Source organism: Elephas maximus, chromosome X (assembly GCF_024166365.1).
Source record: "Elephas maximus indicus isolate mEleMax1 chromosome X, mEleMax1 primary haplotype, whole genome shotgun sequence".
Lineage (NCBI taxonomy): Eukaryota > Metazoa > Chordata > Mammalia > Proboscidea > Elephantidae > Elephas > Elephas maximus.
Window position 1 is genome coordinate 54,150,973 of NC_064846.1, and position 15,717 is coordinate 54,166,689.

At 42.4% G+C, this 15,717-nt stretch overlaps 1 protein-coding gene across 1 annotated transcript in view; it reads right to left on the bottom strand.

Annotated features, from left to right (window-relative positions):
- ZCCHC18 (zinc finger CCHC-type containing 18) overlaps positions 1-15,521 on the bottom strand; it is a 51,292-nt gene extending 35,771 nt beyond the window's left edge. Inside the window, 5 exon segments of the mRNA XM_049871635.1 lie at positions 6,420-12,536; positions 12,538-12,580; positions 12,583-12,639; positions 12,642-12,829; positions 13,583-15,521. Of these exon segments, the coding sequence (XP_049727592.1) occupies positions 12,005-12,536; positions 12,538-12,580; positions 12,583-12,639; positions 12,642-12,829; positions 13,583-14,031 (1,269 nt within the window). The 5' untranslated portion in view covers positions 14,032-15,521 and the 3' untranslated portion in view covers positions 6,420-12,004.
- Positions 15,522-15,717: the final 196 nt, after the last annotated feature.

The window sequence follows — 15,717 nt, forward strand, 5'->3', positions numbered from 1 at the left end:
TCTTTACCCTAGATTGCAACTTCAATGGTATGGTGAAGAATGTGGCCAGATTGCAGTGACGAGAAGAGTGCATGGGTGTGGTATACTGTAACATGTGGCTTGTATTAACCATTCCTCCCAATAAGCATGCCCATATGTAGCCCCCTACCCTTGAATCTGGGTAGGGCCTGTAAATAAGTTTTATCAATAGAATGCAGGGAAGTGATGCTGCCTGACTTCCAAGAGCAGATTGTGAGAAATCTTGCTACTTTTGCCTTGATCTTTTGGAGCTCTGAGGTACCATGTAAGAAGTCTAACCACCAAGCTAGACAGACCGAGAGGTCCTGAGATGACATGGGGAGGGAAAGCAGTCCAGCTGAGCCCAGCCTTCCAGATATCCTCATCAAGGTGTGAAGCATGTAAGTGAACCTATCTTGGACCCTCCAGACCATCCTAGCAACTGACTAGATACCACTGAATCACCACAGCAGATGCTAGGTAGAACAGAAGAATCGTCCATTGAACCTTACCCAGATTTCTTACACAAAAGCATGACTGTAAATGATTATTTTTTAAGCCCCAAGTTTTGGGATGGTTTGTCACACAGCAATGTATAACTGGAACATTGGACAACAAGGTGGTCAAAAAAACTCACTGTCATCAATTCCAACTCACAGAGACCCTATAGGACAGAGCAGAACTGCCCCATAGAGTTTCCAAGGGGTGCCTGGTGGATTTGAACTGCCAACCCCTTGGTTAGCAGCCGTAGCAGTTAACCACTACGCCACCAGGGTTTCTGCATATTGTGCTTCCAATAAGTTTGGAAGGAGAAGGGTCATATGGCAGCTGGAGGGACACATAAGATTGAAGGAGGTTTGGTTTTGTTTTGTTTTTAAAGATGGCAGACACTTGAGAATATTCATATGCTAATAGGAAAAGGTTCAAAAGATTTGGGAGAAGGAGAAGGTTGAAGAGACAGAATATGGCTGCTGCACGAGATTTCTGAGAAGGGAAGGAATAATATACATGAGGGGAGAGGGGGCACTTCAGCCTCTAAAAGAGAAGGTATCTATCCTCCCCTGAATCTTACATATGTTGAACCTTCTTACATACTGGACTCAAGAGAATATATGAAGATTAGCTGAACAGTAATGGCTTGCCCAAGAATTGATTGACGTAGGCCCTTCCTCTGGCTTACTTATTCAACCCATACTAAGAAGTGACTGGAATTCAACCCTTGGCCTCTGTTTTCTCTGTTAACTAGGGGCTGATTCTGTCTACAGAAAATGTTGGGAGCAGGGTTAGGTATAGGGCTTAAGGATAATGATGGTTTGGAAGAGCTATTGTGAGAAATGAGACCAGAAACTGACTAAGTTATGTGGGAGGATTTCCAGGCAGTGTTATTAGATTGAAACCATGATAATTGGATGGCATCAATCTTCATACTATGGTATTTTCTTAATCAGTGCTTAGAAGCCATGGTAAAGGATAGAGAAGGCCAGTGCTTGGGTAGATTCAAAGATGATGTCTTGGACTTGCATAGCTGAGGGACATGGGAGCAAGGTTTGATGAGAATATTGTTCAGAGAGGTTGAAGTAATCGACCATAAAATCTAGACTAAACAAGGTGTGAAGCCATAGCGGGAGAAAAGTAGCAGGATCAAAGGAGGTATTAAGGTTGAAGAGCTGGTGCAATGGGAATAAGACAAAGAATAAGCTAGAGAGACAGCAGTAGATTAAAGTTCATTGTTTCAAGGCTGAAGAATTCCAGGTATCACAAAGTTTAAGGTATGATCACGGAAGAGGGTGATTGGAAATAAAGCAATTGCGGGAATGAGAGGTCAGAGTGTTGAGTCAGTAAAAATGTGGAACTTGAAGTCACTTCGGATAATAACAGACTTGGGGATGAAAAAGAAACATACTGAGTTCCTCAATGAATGTAAGAGTGAACAGGAGGTTAGTAGCTTACACCACTGTAGAAGAATGTTATCAACAAAAGGCAGAAGCCTCAGAAGGACAGCGCGTGTGACACTGCAAGCAGCAATGGGGAGCAAGAAGGGTATGACTCCATTTCCATGGCATCTGAGTGAAAGGGCAGCCTGCCCAGGACAGGGCTGCAGAGTATGCAGTATCCCCAGGGGAGAGCTAGGTTTTGATTAAGCAGTAGAGGATATCAGCAACTTTTCTCCTTTGAAATGGGGATTCTAGGGGGCACATGGAAAGGTTCAAATTAAGGGAAATAGTGAGAGGGTTAGTCATGAGGGAGGACATGCTGAACAGCATGGAGCTACAAGTATAGAAGAGCAAGTGACCACAGTGGCTTTCACTTTGGGTAATATCCCAGGATAAGTCATTACCCAGTGACATACACCTGATAAGTGGCAGCACAGGTACTAGAATTTGTCTTGCCTTCTACCAAAGTTATACATGCTCCATTGCACCATACTTCTACAGTGACAGCTAGTCTAGGCTTCATGGGCTCTCAGAACAATACAAGGTTTAGTGCCTGTTTCCCTTGTCTCTGAAAGTTATCCAAGAAACTCTCAACAAGAGAAAGAGCTGCAGACTTTCCAGCTCTACCTGTCACTGTCCCACCTCCAGCAGGGAGTAAGTACTGGATCTGTATCCCTCAGGAGGATGTGTGGAGGATTGGGCTGGTGGTGGGTGGCTGTTTGAGCCATAGAATCACTTTGACTTCACCTTTGACAGGTGTAGATATTCACATGCTGATCAGGGAAAGTGGAAATGCAATCCAATGCAACAATAAGCCATTAAAAAAAAACTTTTTATTATTGAAAATTAGAAACATACACAAAATTAGAGAGACTAGTGTGATGAATTCCCATATACCCATCATTCCAACTTCAACAATTAGCAGTGTTTGTGTGTGTGTTTGTCTACATGTATATGTGTGTGTGTGTATTTCTTTTTGCTGAAGTACGTATTTTAAAGGAAATCGTAGACATTGTAACATTTCATTTGCGAATATTTCAGTATGTAGCTCCAACACATTGGTTCTCAAAGTGTGGTCTGAGGACCCCTGAGACCCTTTCAAAGGGTCTGGGGAATCTTCCGTTTTCCAACTACATATCTGTATGATGTTAGATTTTCTTCATATATTTCAGCCAAAGCAACATAGATTAAATGCAGAAGCAGATATGAGAATCCAGCCGTCTTGTATTAAGACAGGCATTAAAGAGATTTGGAAAAATGTAAAACATTTCTAACTAGTTTTTGTTTTAGAAAATACAGTTATTTTTATATGACATACATTTATGTTAATAGGTAATAAATTTTTTTTATGAATTAACATTTTTTTGCTTTGATTTCCAACACAGTAAATATTGATAGATCTATGACCTACATAAACGAATGCTCTTTAGGGTCACCAATAATTTTCTTTACCTTGTACATGTAATTTTATTTTAAAGGATATCACAAAAATGACAGCATTTTTTTAAAAAGCTGTTCCCCTTAACATACCTGTTTGCAAAACTCACCAAGGGGGAGGAGGAATTTTTCAAATACTCTAGCTGTGCATGGAAAGCAACTAACAGAAAGAACAATTCTAGTTATTAAACTCACCAAGGCAATTTTCTGTGACTCCAGAATACCACACTAACTTCTGTAAACCTTTATTTTTATATACTCATGAACCCCCAGGAAGGTGCAAAAGTATTACTTAAGTCCCATGTACCCTCCCCCAATGGTGGTATCTTATGTAATTGTAGTATGATATCAAATCCAGGAAATTGACATTGGCACAATATTGTTGACAATTCTACAGACCTTATTCAGCTTTTTACCATTTTTTGCATGCATTCATTTGTGTGTGTGTTTGTGTGTGTGTAGTTCCATGCAGTTTTATCCCATGTATGGATTCCTGTAACAACCACTACATCAAGATACAAAACTGTTCCATCACCTTAGCGAACTCCCTAATGCTATTCCTTTGTATTTGCTACCTCTCTATACCCCTCTCTATACTCCCCCAGCCTTATACCTGGGCAATCATTAACCTGTTCTCCATCTCTATAGCTTTGTCATTTCAAGAATGTTATGTAACCTTCTGAGATTGACTTTTTTCACTAAGTGTAATGCCCTTGAGGTCCATCTAGGTTGTTGCCTGTATCAATAGTTTGTCACTTTTTATTGCTGAGTAGTAGTCAATTAGGTGGATGTACCAGAGTTTGTTTACCCATTCACTAATTGAAGTACATTTGGATTGTTTATAGTTTTTGTTATTACAGTAAAGCTTCTATGAACATTTGTGTTACAGGTTTTTGTGTGAATGTAAGTTCTCATTTCTCTGGGATGAATACCCAAGAGTGTACTTGCTGGATCGTATGATAGCTGCATATTTAGTTTTATAAAAAACTGCTAGAATGATTTCCAGAGCTGTACCATTTTACACCCTCAACAGCAATTAATGAAAGACCCAGTTTCTCCACATTCTTACCAACATTTAGTATTATTATTTTTTATTTTAGCTGTTACAATAGGTGGTATCTCATTGTGTTTTAAATTTACATTTCCCTAATGGCAAATGATACAATGATACTGAACATGTTTTCATTTGCTTCTTCAGGGACTGTATATCTTCTGTTGTGAAATGTCTGTTCATGTCCTTTGCTCATTTTTTAATTGGATTGTTTGTTTTTTTAATGTTGAGTTACGAGAGTTTTTCATGTATTCTAGATATCAATTCTTGGTTGGATGTGGCTTGCAGATATTTTCTCCCAGTGTGTAGCTTGTCTTTTCATCCTCTTAACAGTGTCTTTTATAGCACAAGAGTTTTTAATTTGGTGAAGTCGAGTTCATAATTTTTTTCTTTTATGTATGCCACGTCTTTTGGTAACCTATCTAGGAACTTTTCGGTAAGACTTAGGTCCCAAAGATTTTCTCTTATGTTTTCTTCTAAAAGTTAAATAGTTTTATATTTTACGTTTGCATCCGTGTTCCATTTTGAGCTGATATTGTTTACTGCGTGAAGTTTAGGTTGAAGTTCATTTTTTTGCCTATAGATATTCAATTGTTCCGGCATTGTTTTTTGAAAAAGCTATCCTTCCTCCATTGTGTTGTTTTTATACCTCTGTCAAAAATCTGTTGGACATATTTGTGTTGATCTATTTCTGGGTTCTCTATTGTTTTCCACTGGTCTATGTCTATCATTCTTCTATCAGCACAATGTTTCAATTTACTATAGCTATATAATGTATCTTATCATCAGATAGAGTGATTCCTTCCATTTTATTCTTCTTTTTCAATACTGTTTTAGCTATTCTAGTTCCTTTGTTTTTCCTCAGAGATTTTAGAATAAGCTTGTCTATATCAATGAAAAATCTTGCTGAGATTTTGATAGTAATTGTATTAAACCTCTCACTTTGGGGAGAATTGACATCTTTACTATATTGAATCTTCCAATCTATGAACATGTTTTATCTCTTCATTTATTTAGATCTTTGTTTTCTTTCATCAGCATTTTGTAGGAAGGGCTGTACCTATGAAATGAGAGGTCTGGTAGATTCTCAGTGGCTTCATCCCAGAAGAGGGCAGGAAGTCTGCTTGCTTTGTAAATTCTGCAGCCTCAGTTTCCTCACTTGTGGTGACAGCTCCCTCATAAGGTCATTGTGAAGACCTAAAGAGACTGCAGGTCTGAGTCCTGCCTCTGACACATCTAATTCCACCTTTGACCTTTTAACTTTCGGTCCGTTCTGTGTCCTCATCTATGACACTGCATGCAATAATAGTGAGACTGACTTCAAAAGACTTGTGAGGAATGGATGTGAGAATTCGAGTAAAGCACCAAGGAGACTGCCTGTCACAATGGAGGTACCATAAGCAGTGGCTGTTATTAATGTTATTATGTAAATATAGTAAGGCATCTTCTGAGGTGGAACTATAATTTATTTACTTAGAGAAACTTGAGAGAAATCAAGGAGCCAGTCCAAAGACCCACCAGCACAAGGTGGGTAGCAGGCTCTTGCTTAAGGTTTAGGGCAGTGGAGGGGGTTCATCCCAGCACAATACAGCAGACAACGTGAAATAGAAGCTCAGAACCATGTGCCGTGACCCAATTCTTGTAGGAAAAGAACAAGAATAAATATGTTTAAAAGATAAATATATAAACAGTTAATATTCTCACACAAGAATCCTGAATAAAATATGAGCAAATTCATTCCAGGGACATATAAAAATTATAATAAATCATGACCAAACTGGATTTATTCTATGAATGTTTCATTGGCTTATCATCAGAAAACCAAACAATGTAATACGCCATATTAACAGTAAATGGAGAAAAAGTTTATGATCATCTTCATAGATGCAGAAAAAAAGCATTAAGTAAAATTCAGCATCCACTCGTGATTAAGAAAAAAAAAAACCTTTAGTAAATTAGGAATGGAAGGAAACATTTTTTATATGATAAATGATACCTACCAAAAACTTGTAGCAAACATCATATTTAATGTTGAATTGTTGAGAATGGTTTTCTTTCCATTTCAATTCCTATTCAGCCCTGTACTCTAGGCCCTGGCCAGTGCAGTGAGGAAAGAAAAAGAAATAAAATGTATATGAACTTGGAAAGAAAACTAAAACTGTCATTATTTTCAGATGATACGCTTATGTAATTTTTTACAGAAAATTGTAAAGAAGCTAGAGATAAAATTTTAGATTAAGAGAAATTAGCAAAATCAAAGATCAATTATATTTCTGTATACCATCAACAGGCACTCAGAAAATGAAACGTAAACAAAATTTACATTCACAATACCAAAGTCAAGTAAGTACCTTGAAATAAATTTCATAAAAGGTGTGCTAAAACGCAAGCAAAAGGTAGAAATCTTTACTGGCAATGCCAGGTGTTTGTGAAGATGTGGGGCAACAGGAGCTCTAAAACACAAATGGTGGAAGGGGAGTTGGTAAAACTCTGGTATAAAATTTGGTAGTCTCTAGAAAAGTTGAAAATACACATAGTCTATGAGTCAGCAATTCCACTCCTAGATATATACCCTATAGATCTGCACCAGGAGACATAAAGAACATGTTCATAGCACCATTTTCCATAACTGCCCCAAACTGAAAACAACCCAAATGTCCTTCAGTGATAGAAAGGGTAAGTGATTTCTAGTAAATTCAGAGAATGCAACACTGTACTATAGCACAGCACTGAAAATGAATGGACTACAGCTACATGCAACAAGGATGAATCTCAAAGATGTAACTGTAAGGGAAACGAGACAGATACAGAAGGATACATATATTACAGTTCTATTTCTATAAAGTTCACAACTGAACCAAACTATAGTGTTTGGGGATTCATATTTGAGTAGTAAAACTATAAAGAAAAGCAAGGAATTAATAGCCATAACTGCCATGAGAGCGTTTGCCTTAGGGGAAAGAGGCCATGACAGAGCAATGGTGCACAAGGATTTCTGGAGTCCTGGCAGTGTTCTATTTCTTGTGGTGGTTTGCTGTATAATAACTTGTTAAGCTGCATAGTTACATTTTAGGTACTTTTCTCTCTTTTTTTTTTTTTACAATAAGATTGTTTTATAATTATGGCAACAATATTGGGATGTATCTCAGGGTTTACTGTGAGAATGAAATGAAAAGCCACATAGAGCTCTTAGAATACACCTGGCACTTTGTTAGACCTTAAGAAATGGTAGCTATCTAAACACAATAAAAGTTTGCTGTTATGACTGTTTTTCTTATTTGTTGCCGCCCCCTTTATGTCATTTTTTTTGTTTTGCAATTATATCTCACCTTGCTGTTGTTTGTCTTTTATTTCTGTTAATGTTGTCTTCTGAATGATCAGTCTTTTCCTGTATAATTTCTTTTATCACTCTGAGCCACAGAAAGCCCTCCCCACTCCAGAGATTTAATAAATATTTATTTTGTTTTGTTGCCCTTCAAATATGGGTTGCTTTTGAATGTTGGTTCTTTTTTATCCCTTTCATAATAACAAAAGATATTATGAAATTAATACATACTTGCATAAAATCTACATTTATTCCTCAAATTGATCTGGATTTCATATTTAGCCCCGTGGGAGAAAGTAAACTGTTTTCCCAATCAGGTAATGAAGCTCCCCCCAGCACCACTAATGGAACAATCTATCCCTCCGCCACTGACTTCTGCAGCTGTCTCCTATTGCATACATTAAATTCATAACTATTTGCACGGAAAGCATAGGCAGGAAACATGATACTTGAACTGAATGTGATGAAGAAACTCCAACTGGGTATGAGGATGATTGCCAGGCAGCAGGAGGGATAGCTGCAACTGGGAAGGAAGGGGCGGGAAGGGCTCTTCTCTGCCACACAAGTGTTCCTTAGAGACTCCATCCTAGTGTGTGGCACATAAACCAGTTGCTCTTAGGACATTTGACAAATCACTTCATGTCTGTAGGCCTCTGTTTCCATGTACAGATAATATCTACCCACTGCATCAAGTAGATTCCAACTCATAGCGACCCCATAGGGCTTCCAAGGCTGTAAATCTCTAGAGGCAGACTGCCACATTTTTATTCCACGGAGCTGCTGGTGGTTTTGAACCACTGACCTTTCAGTTAGCAGTCAATCACTTTAAACACTGCAACACCAGGAATAATAACACCTAAATCATAGAGTGCGGTACACATGAGAGCTAACACAAATAGGGAACACAGGCTTCAGCATCAGTCAGCCTGGTGTCTGATACCTGATTCCACCTCTAATTAGCTGCATCACCGTGGACAAGTCTTCTACCTTTCCAATCTGTTTACCTGTCTGAAATATGTGATAAGAGGAATAGCAATCTTATGGGGTTGATATGAGGATTAAGGAGTCCCTGGGTGGTACAAATGGTTAAAGTGCTCAGCTCCTAACTGAAAGGTTGGAGGTTTGAGTTGGGTGCTTGTTTGAGTCAGAGTGGAATTAATGGCAAGTGTGTGTATGTTTTTTGTTTTTAATGAGGATGAAAGGAACTAGTGCATTTAAAGAGACCAGCACAAGGTGCCTGGCACCCAATAAGCTTTCAATAAACCACATGTGTAGTGGTTTTTATTTTTATAGCTGTTATGGAAGGATCAGGAAGAGAAAGAAGATTCAGCAAAGGAGACTGAGAATTAGGCACCACACAGATCAGGAGAGGGAAACCATGAAACGGATGGCATGGAATCCATGGAAAAATAATGTATCAAGAAGGAAGGAGATAATGCAAAAGAAGGGCATTCAGAGGCTAGTTTCTTCTGACAGGACAAAAGAGTAATTTTCCTCTCAGGGACTAATGAGAATGAAGGGAGAAAGGGAGGGGGAAAAGCCCCATAATTGTAAGTCAGGGATATCAGACACGAATTTCTCTAAAAGCCTTCTTTTAGCTAACCCTGTTAGTCTGATCTGAATGCCCAGGGCTTGGTCACATCTTCCAGTTAGGGAGAATAACTATCTTTTAAATGAAGGAAAAGCCAATGTTACATAAAGTGAAATAAAAAAGAGGTGTCAGGTTTACCTGAGGTTGGTGAAATAAATATGTAGACAATCTCAAGGTTACACAACACAGAAGAGGATGAGGGAGGAAAGAAAAGATGAATCACATAACAGGTTTTCAAAGCAATGGTCTACACTGAACCTCCAAGCTAACTCCAGTGAAAAAAAGGAGGGCAGTGGTAAACGCAGCATTTTTCTCTTTACTCTTCCTGGTGCTAGAATTCAATCATGACAGGATAAAGTGTGTATCTGGGTAAATCATTCACCAAGTGTTTATAGAAGAAAATTGAGAAAAATTGAGCAGGAAGTAGAATTACAATCTGGGATAGATGAATGGGTCTATGCTCTCCAAAGGCAGATTTAGGGGAGGGGGAGGGAGGAATAAAGTGTTATAAACCTAAGAGAGCTGGGGTATGTTGAGCTCGCTGTGGCTTTCGGGCCCTGAGTACAGCTGCCTCCTGCCTGGGGATCAGGAGGTCCCTTTTGGCTCTGGAGAGGTGGACGTTGCTGTCAGGGGCCCAGAGATGCCCCAGAGGGATGCAGGGAGTGGGCCTCTTGAGCCTTTGCTCCTGGCCAGCTCTCAGCTAAAAGGCCAGAGGCAGAGGGGCCCTCTCAGTCTCCTGCCTACCATGAGGGTTAAGGAGGCTGAGGCTTAAAGCAAACATTGAATGCTGTGGGGCCAAGATAAGCTTGGAGTCTGAGCTGCCTGTGCCCTCTAGCGTGTACTTAGGAACAGGCTTGGGGGGCATGGAGCCTCCCTGTGCTGAACTTTTCATGAGTAGCTGTGCTTTCCTTAAATGGGGAGGGGAAGAGGGTAGCGTCAGCCCAAAGGACATACTGGCTATTGAGACCAGGTGTTATTCAGAAGCAGCAGCAATCTAAGGAATCCATCCAGAGAAGGGACAGCTACTCCTCCCCAAAGTGAACAGGAATGGAGCCCCCTGGAATTCTTATTTTTGGGCTGTAGTATAACTTCTCCTCCCCCTACCACCACCCAGTCATCATACTTACATTGGGACATTATGACCTAGGTAGGCAACAGGTAAGCTGTCATAAGGGGCTCTTTGGGAGATAGTCAGCTGTGATGGTTAAGGTTGTGTGTCAACTTGGCTGTACCATGATTCTCAGTGATTTGGCAGTTATGATGTAGTCTGGCAGTTGTGTAATGATGTAATCACCTCCATGATGAGATCTGCTGTGAGTAGCTAATCAGTTGAAAGGGAGTTTCCTTGGGGGTGTGGCCTGCATGCAATATATGTGGACTTTCCAGCAAAGTTTGCTGGCTTTTTTTCTGCTCTGGATCCTGCATTTGACTTGTTATCTATCATCTGACCTCCAGTTCTTGGGACTTGAGCCAGCAGCGTGCTGTCTGACCTGTAGATCTTGGGCCCTTCAGCCCCTGCAGCTTTGTGAGTCAGCAAAAGCCTCCAACCAGATGCCTGACCCATAGACTTGGGACTTGCCAGCCTCTATAACCATAAGCCATTTCCTTGAAATAAATCTTTCTCTCTCTCTCTATAAATATATACACATGCTCTACTGGTTTTGCTTCTCTAGAGAATCCAGCCTGAGACATTGTCCCATTTCAGCTTCCCTTTTCCTCATCTGTAAAATGAAGTTGATAAAATGAGGTTGATACCCACACCGCATGGGAAAACCCGATGCCACGGAGTAGATTCTGACTCATAGCGACCCTATAGGGCAGTAGAACTGCTTCATAGGGTTTCCAAGGAGCAGCTGGTGGATTTGAACTGCGGACCTTTTTGGTTAGCAGCCGAGCTCTTAACTGCGGCACCAGGGCTCCCACCCCATGATAAAAAAAAAAAAAACCAAACCCATTGCCATGGAGTCGATTCTGACTCATAGCGGCCCTACAGGACAGAGTAGAACTGCCCCACAGGGTTTCCAAGGAGCAGCTGGTGGATTCAAACTGCCGACCTATTGGTTAGGAGCTGTAGCTCTTAACCACTACACCACCAGGGTTTCCTACCCCATGATAAAACCAAACCCAGTGCCGACTCATAGTGACCCCATGATCAGACCCCCAATTATAGCTTTTATTTATTTTCCTTTATTTCTTCCTAAAAGTACTATAACACAGAGACATTATAGATGCTAATATATATTCATTGACATAAAAGAAGTCCACACATTATTTGGTAAAAAGAACAAAAAAGAAAATACAGAGTGTAGAACACCACCACTTAAATTTGATCACGTGGCCTGAGTACAAAGGTTAGGTAAATATCTAGGACATTCATCAAAGGGTTGACAATGGTTATATATGTGTGGAGGGTTTCAGGTATGTTTTCAAGGTTTAACAAACAGCTATACTCCTTTCTTCAAGAGAGTAAAGTCATCAGGGAAACAAACACACAGAGAATAAATAGACTCTTAGGCAGGCGGGGGAGAGAGCAGAGACAGAAGTCAGGCCATCCTCCTCCACTGTGCTGGTATCCAAGACCTATTCTCATCCTCCCCCAAAGAAAAATGCTTTGTGGATTAATTCAAACCCACCCCCAGTTCCACTGGACTCTATGAACAATTAAGGGTTCATTTAGGGTTGGGGTCTAGCACCTCACTGTGGCTCAAGGGCTTATTGTCTTCTCCGGGGACTTCTTTTCTCAGCTCCTGCACAGTGATGATCAGATTCTCAAACACCTAGGCCTTATTCCTCTCACTGACACATGTTTCTTTTGTATGGTCCTCCTTGCTACAATATGAACAGTGGGTTGTGTATTTTCACTTCCTGGCTCTACACTTATCCCCAGGACCATCATTCTTATGCCCAGAACTACCACTGGTGGAAGAAGACTAGGCCCAGGAACTGTTGGGGGAATCACTGACCAGCACCTCATCCTGAGGTCTGGCCCTGCATCTAGGGGGAGGAGCAGCTGTGGATGAAAGTGGAGGGTCCTGAGGCTCCACCAGGATCACATCCTTACCTGAGTCATGGAGGGTATCTTCTATCTGTATCACGTTGCAGTTAACATTGCCAATTGCTATCAACTGGGGGGCCTGAAATGCCACAGGGTTGGATGCCCTCTCCAGGATTGGCTCAGATCTTTTGGGCCGCTTCTGTTTAAAAAGTGTCATCCCAATCCTCTTCTGTCTTTATCACCCTGATTAATTCGGCAGCTTCCCTTGCTCATTCGCATACATCCTGAGAAGATCCTTAAGCCTAAAGGCAGATCCCTGTTTAGCTCAGCCCCTCAAAGGAGCTGGGGCAGGAGAGTCTGATTTGCATCTTTCTCAGATATGCTCCCTGCTTGAATAGCATTCTGGAGTTTCACCTCTAAAGGGATCACATAAAGGGATGCTTTCTCCCCTTGCAACTGCCAGGTGTTAAAAAACTTACCATGGGGCTTCAGGGGACGTCTAAGTCAATTGGCAAAATAAATTCTATTAAGAAAACATTCTGCATCCCACTTTGAAGTGTGGCGTCCGGGGTCTTAAATGCTAACAAGCGACCATCTAAGATGCATCAATTGGTCTCAACCCACCTGGAGCAAAGGAGAATGAAGAACACCAAGGTCACACGACAGCTAAGAGCCCAAGAGACAGAAAGGGCCACATGAACCAGAGACCTACATCATCCTGAGACGAGAAGAACTAGTTGGTGCCCGGCCACAATCAATGACTGCCCTCACAGGGAGCAAAACAGAGAACCCCTGAGGGAGCAGGAGAACAGTGGGATGCAGACCCCAAATTCTCATAAAAAGATCAGACTTAATGCTGTGACTGAGACTAGAAGAATCCTGGTGGTCATGGTCCCCAAACCTTCTGTTGGCCCAGGATAGGAACCATTCCCGAAGAAAACTCATCAGACATGGAATGGACTGGACAATGGGTTGGAGAGAGATGCTGATGAGGAGTGAGCTACTTGTATCAGGTGGACACTTGAGACTGTGTTGGCATCTCCTGTCTAGAGGGGAGATGGGAGGGTAGAGAGGGTTAGAAACTGGCAAAACAGTCATGAAAGGAGAGACTGGAAGGAGGGAGCGGGCTGACATATTAGGGGGAGAGTAAATGGGAGTATGTAGTAAAGTGTATATAAGTTTATATGTGACAGACTGACTTGATTTGTAAACTTACACTTAAAGCACAATAAAAATTATTAAAAAAAAAAACTTACTATGGGTGGTCACACTGCTTTCAGACTCCCCAAACACCAGTTTCATGGCCTGCAAGGAACCTGCCACACTTAGGCTGGAGTTGGCTGCCTGGAGCAAACCCATGGCCTCCCTGGCAGGGCCCTAAGTAAGGGTTTTCATCAAGCGCTTGAGCTTTTCCTCCTCAGAGGTATTCCAATCTGGCAAAACCCCATTGACTTGGATCAGCCAGTTTTCAAAGGTTTCTTCCACCTGGTCTGGCACCACCCTCCCGGAAAACAACTTCAGGTTCCTCTCTGCCAAGTTGGCCGTTAAAGGACCGAGGCTTTTCCCCAGGGACTTCAGCATGGAATGGACCCAAGGCATTAAAGGTGTGTTCTGCTGCTGGCTATTACCCATATGTGCAATGATGCTAGCCATAAAAACCAAAAAACCAAACCTGTTGCCTTCAAGTTGATTCCGACTCATAGCGACTCTATAGGACAAAGTAAAACTGTCCCATAGAGTTTCCAGGAGCACCTGGTGGATTCCAACTGCTGACCTTTTGGGTAGCAGCCATAGCACTTAACCAGTATGCTACCAGGATTTCCGACGCTAGCCATAACTGACAATAATCGTCTATCTAGCAAGATGCTCTGGCTCTTCAAAAAAGCTAATCTGCAGAAGGAATCCCCAAAGCATTGTTCCTGGACTCTGCCTTCCTTATATCTCAAATAGGGACTAATGGAAAAAAAAAAAAAAAAACCAGTAAGCAGGCTGCAGGAAAGCAGTCTGCAGCCACATCCTCTTTCTGAACACGCTACAGTATATTTTATAACTGCCTAAAGTCCTAAAGGAAACCCTGCTGGCGTAGTGATTAAGAGCTACAGCTACTAACAAAAAGGCTGGGAGTTGGAATCCACCAGGTGCTCCTTGGAAACCCTATGGGGCAGTTCTACTCTGTCTTCTATAGGGTTGCTATGAGTCAGAATCGACTCAATGGCAATGGGTTTTGTTTGTTTGTTTTACTCTCCTAAAAAAATACCCTGCAGGAGAACAGCAATTACAACTTCAAGGAGCTGGTGGGTGTCCCTGCACCAGCAGGGTACTTTTGGAGCCAGCCACATACAGCCCTTCCTGCCAGTCTTCCAGAAAAGGACGACTACTGTTGCTTGACTTCTGGGTGAAATATTGTGCGGAGCTGATATTGGGCTTTCAAAATAGAGCTCAATGGTCTAAAGTTCACAGATTCATGGGAATAAATAAGATCTCATTAATGTCATGGTCTCACGTCTTAACCACACCCCCTTCGCAAAGTTTCCACATTATCTCTCAGATTCTTTACATGATCTTGGGAACAAGCACAAGCCTTCATTTCACTTCCGGCCTCTGTAACTGGCACCCTTCCTAAGAACGGTCGCCTCTGGGGTATGGTAAGCCTCTGTCCATCGACGGTTGCCAATCCGGGTCCTCAGGGCGTCAAGGCTGCGCCGCCAGCAGGGAAGGGTCACAAGCAGACTCATCCCTTATCCCCACAACCAACCCCCTACTCCGCTGTCGCCAAGAGGAAAACTTCCTCTTCCACCTTCTGAATACCAGCCAAAGTGACGCCCCCTCAATTACATTCCCCCGGGAAACCGTGGGCCTACCAGCTCTGCAATCAGCCACACAGAATTCAAGTTCGGATTCGGCTCTGATGGCCTGCCAGGGAGAAAGGGAACTGAAGTTGGACACGCACACCCGCATATTCCTCCCCAGGAAGGCAAAGGGGGACGGCTTGCAGTTCCTCTTGCCCCAATCCTCCCTGAAAATGCTCCCCACTCATCAATCCAGGTAAATCCTACCCATTCGGCAGCATCTAGTTGTATTTCACCTCCTCCCTGGATGCAGCCCTGCCTCAGGGTTATCAATCCCGCAGTACTGGCGGGGCGCCCCGCTCCTCTCTCGGCGCCGGGCAGTCGCGCCCCTTTACCTGTGATCCGCGGGTGGGCAGCGGATGCGCAGGCGTCGACAGCTGTGCAGTCCGCCTTCCGGCCTCCGCCGCCCTGCACGGGATAAGGCCTGGCACCTCATCGGCCGACCGCTAAGCTACCCGAGGCTGCCTGACCGAGCGGCTCCGCGCGGCCGCCCAGCGAGAGGAGCCGAGTGGAGGCGGCGAGGTGCCCTGGACAGCGA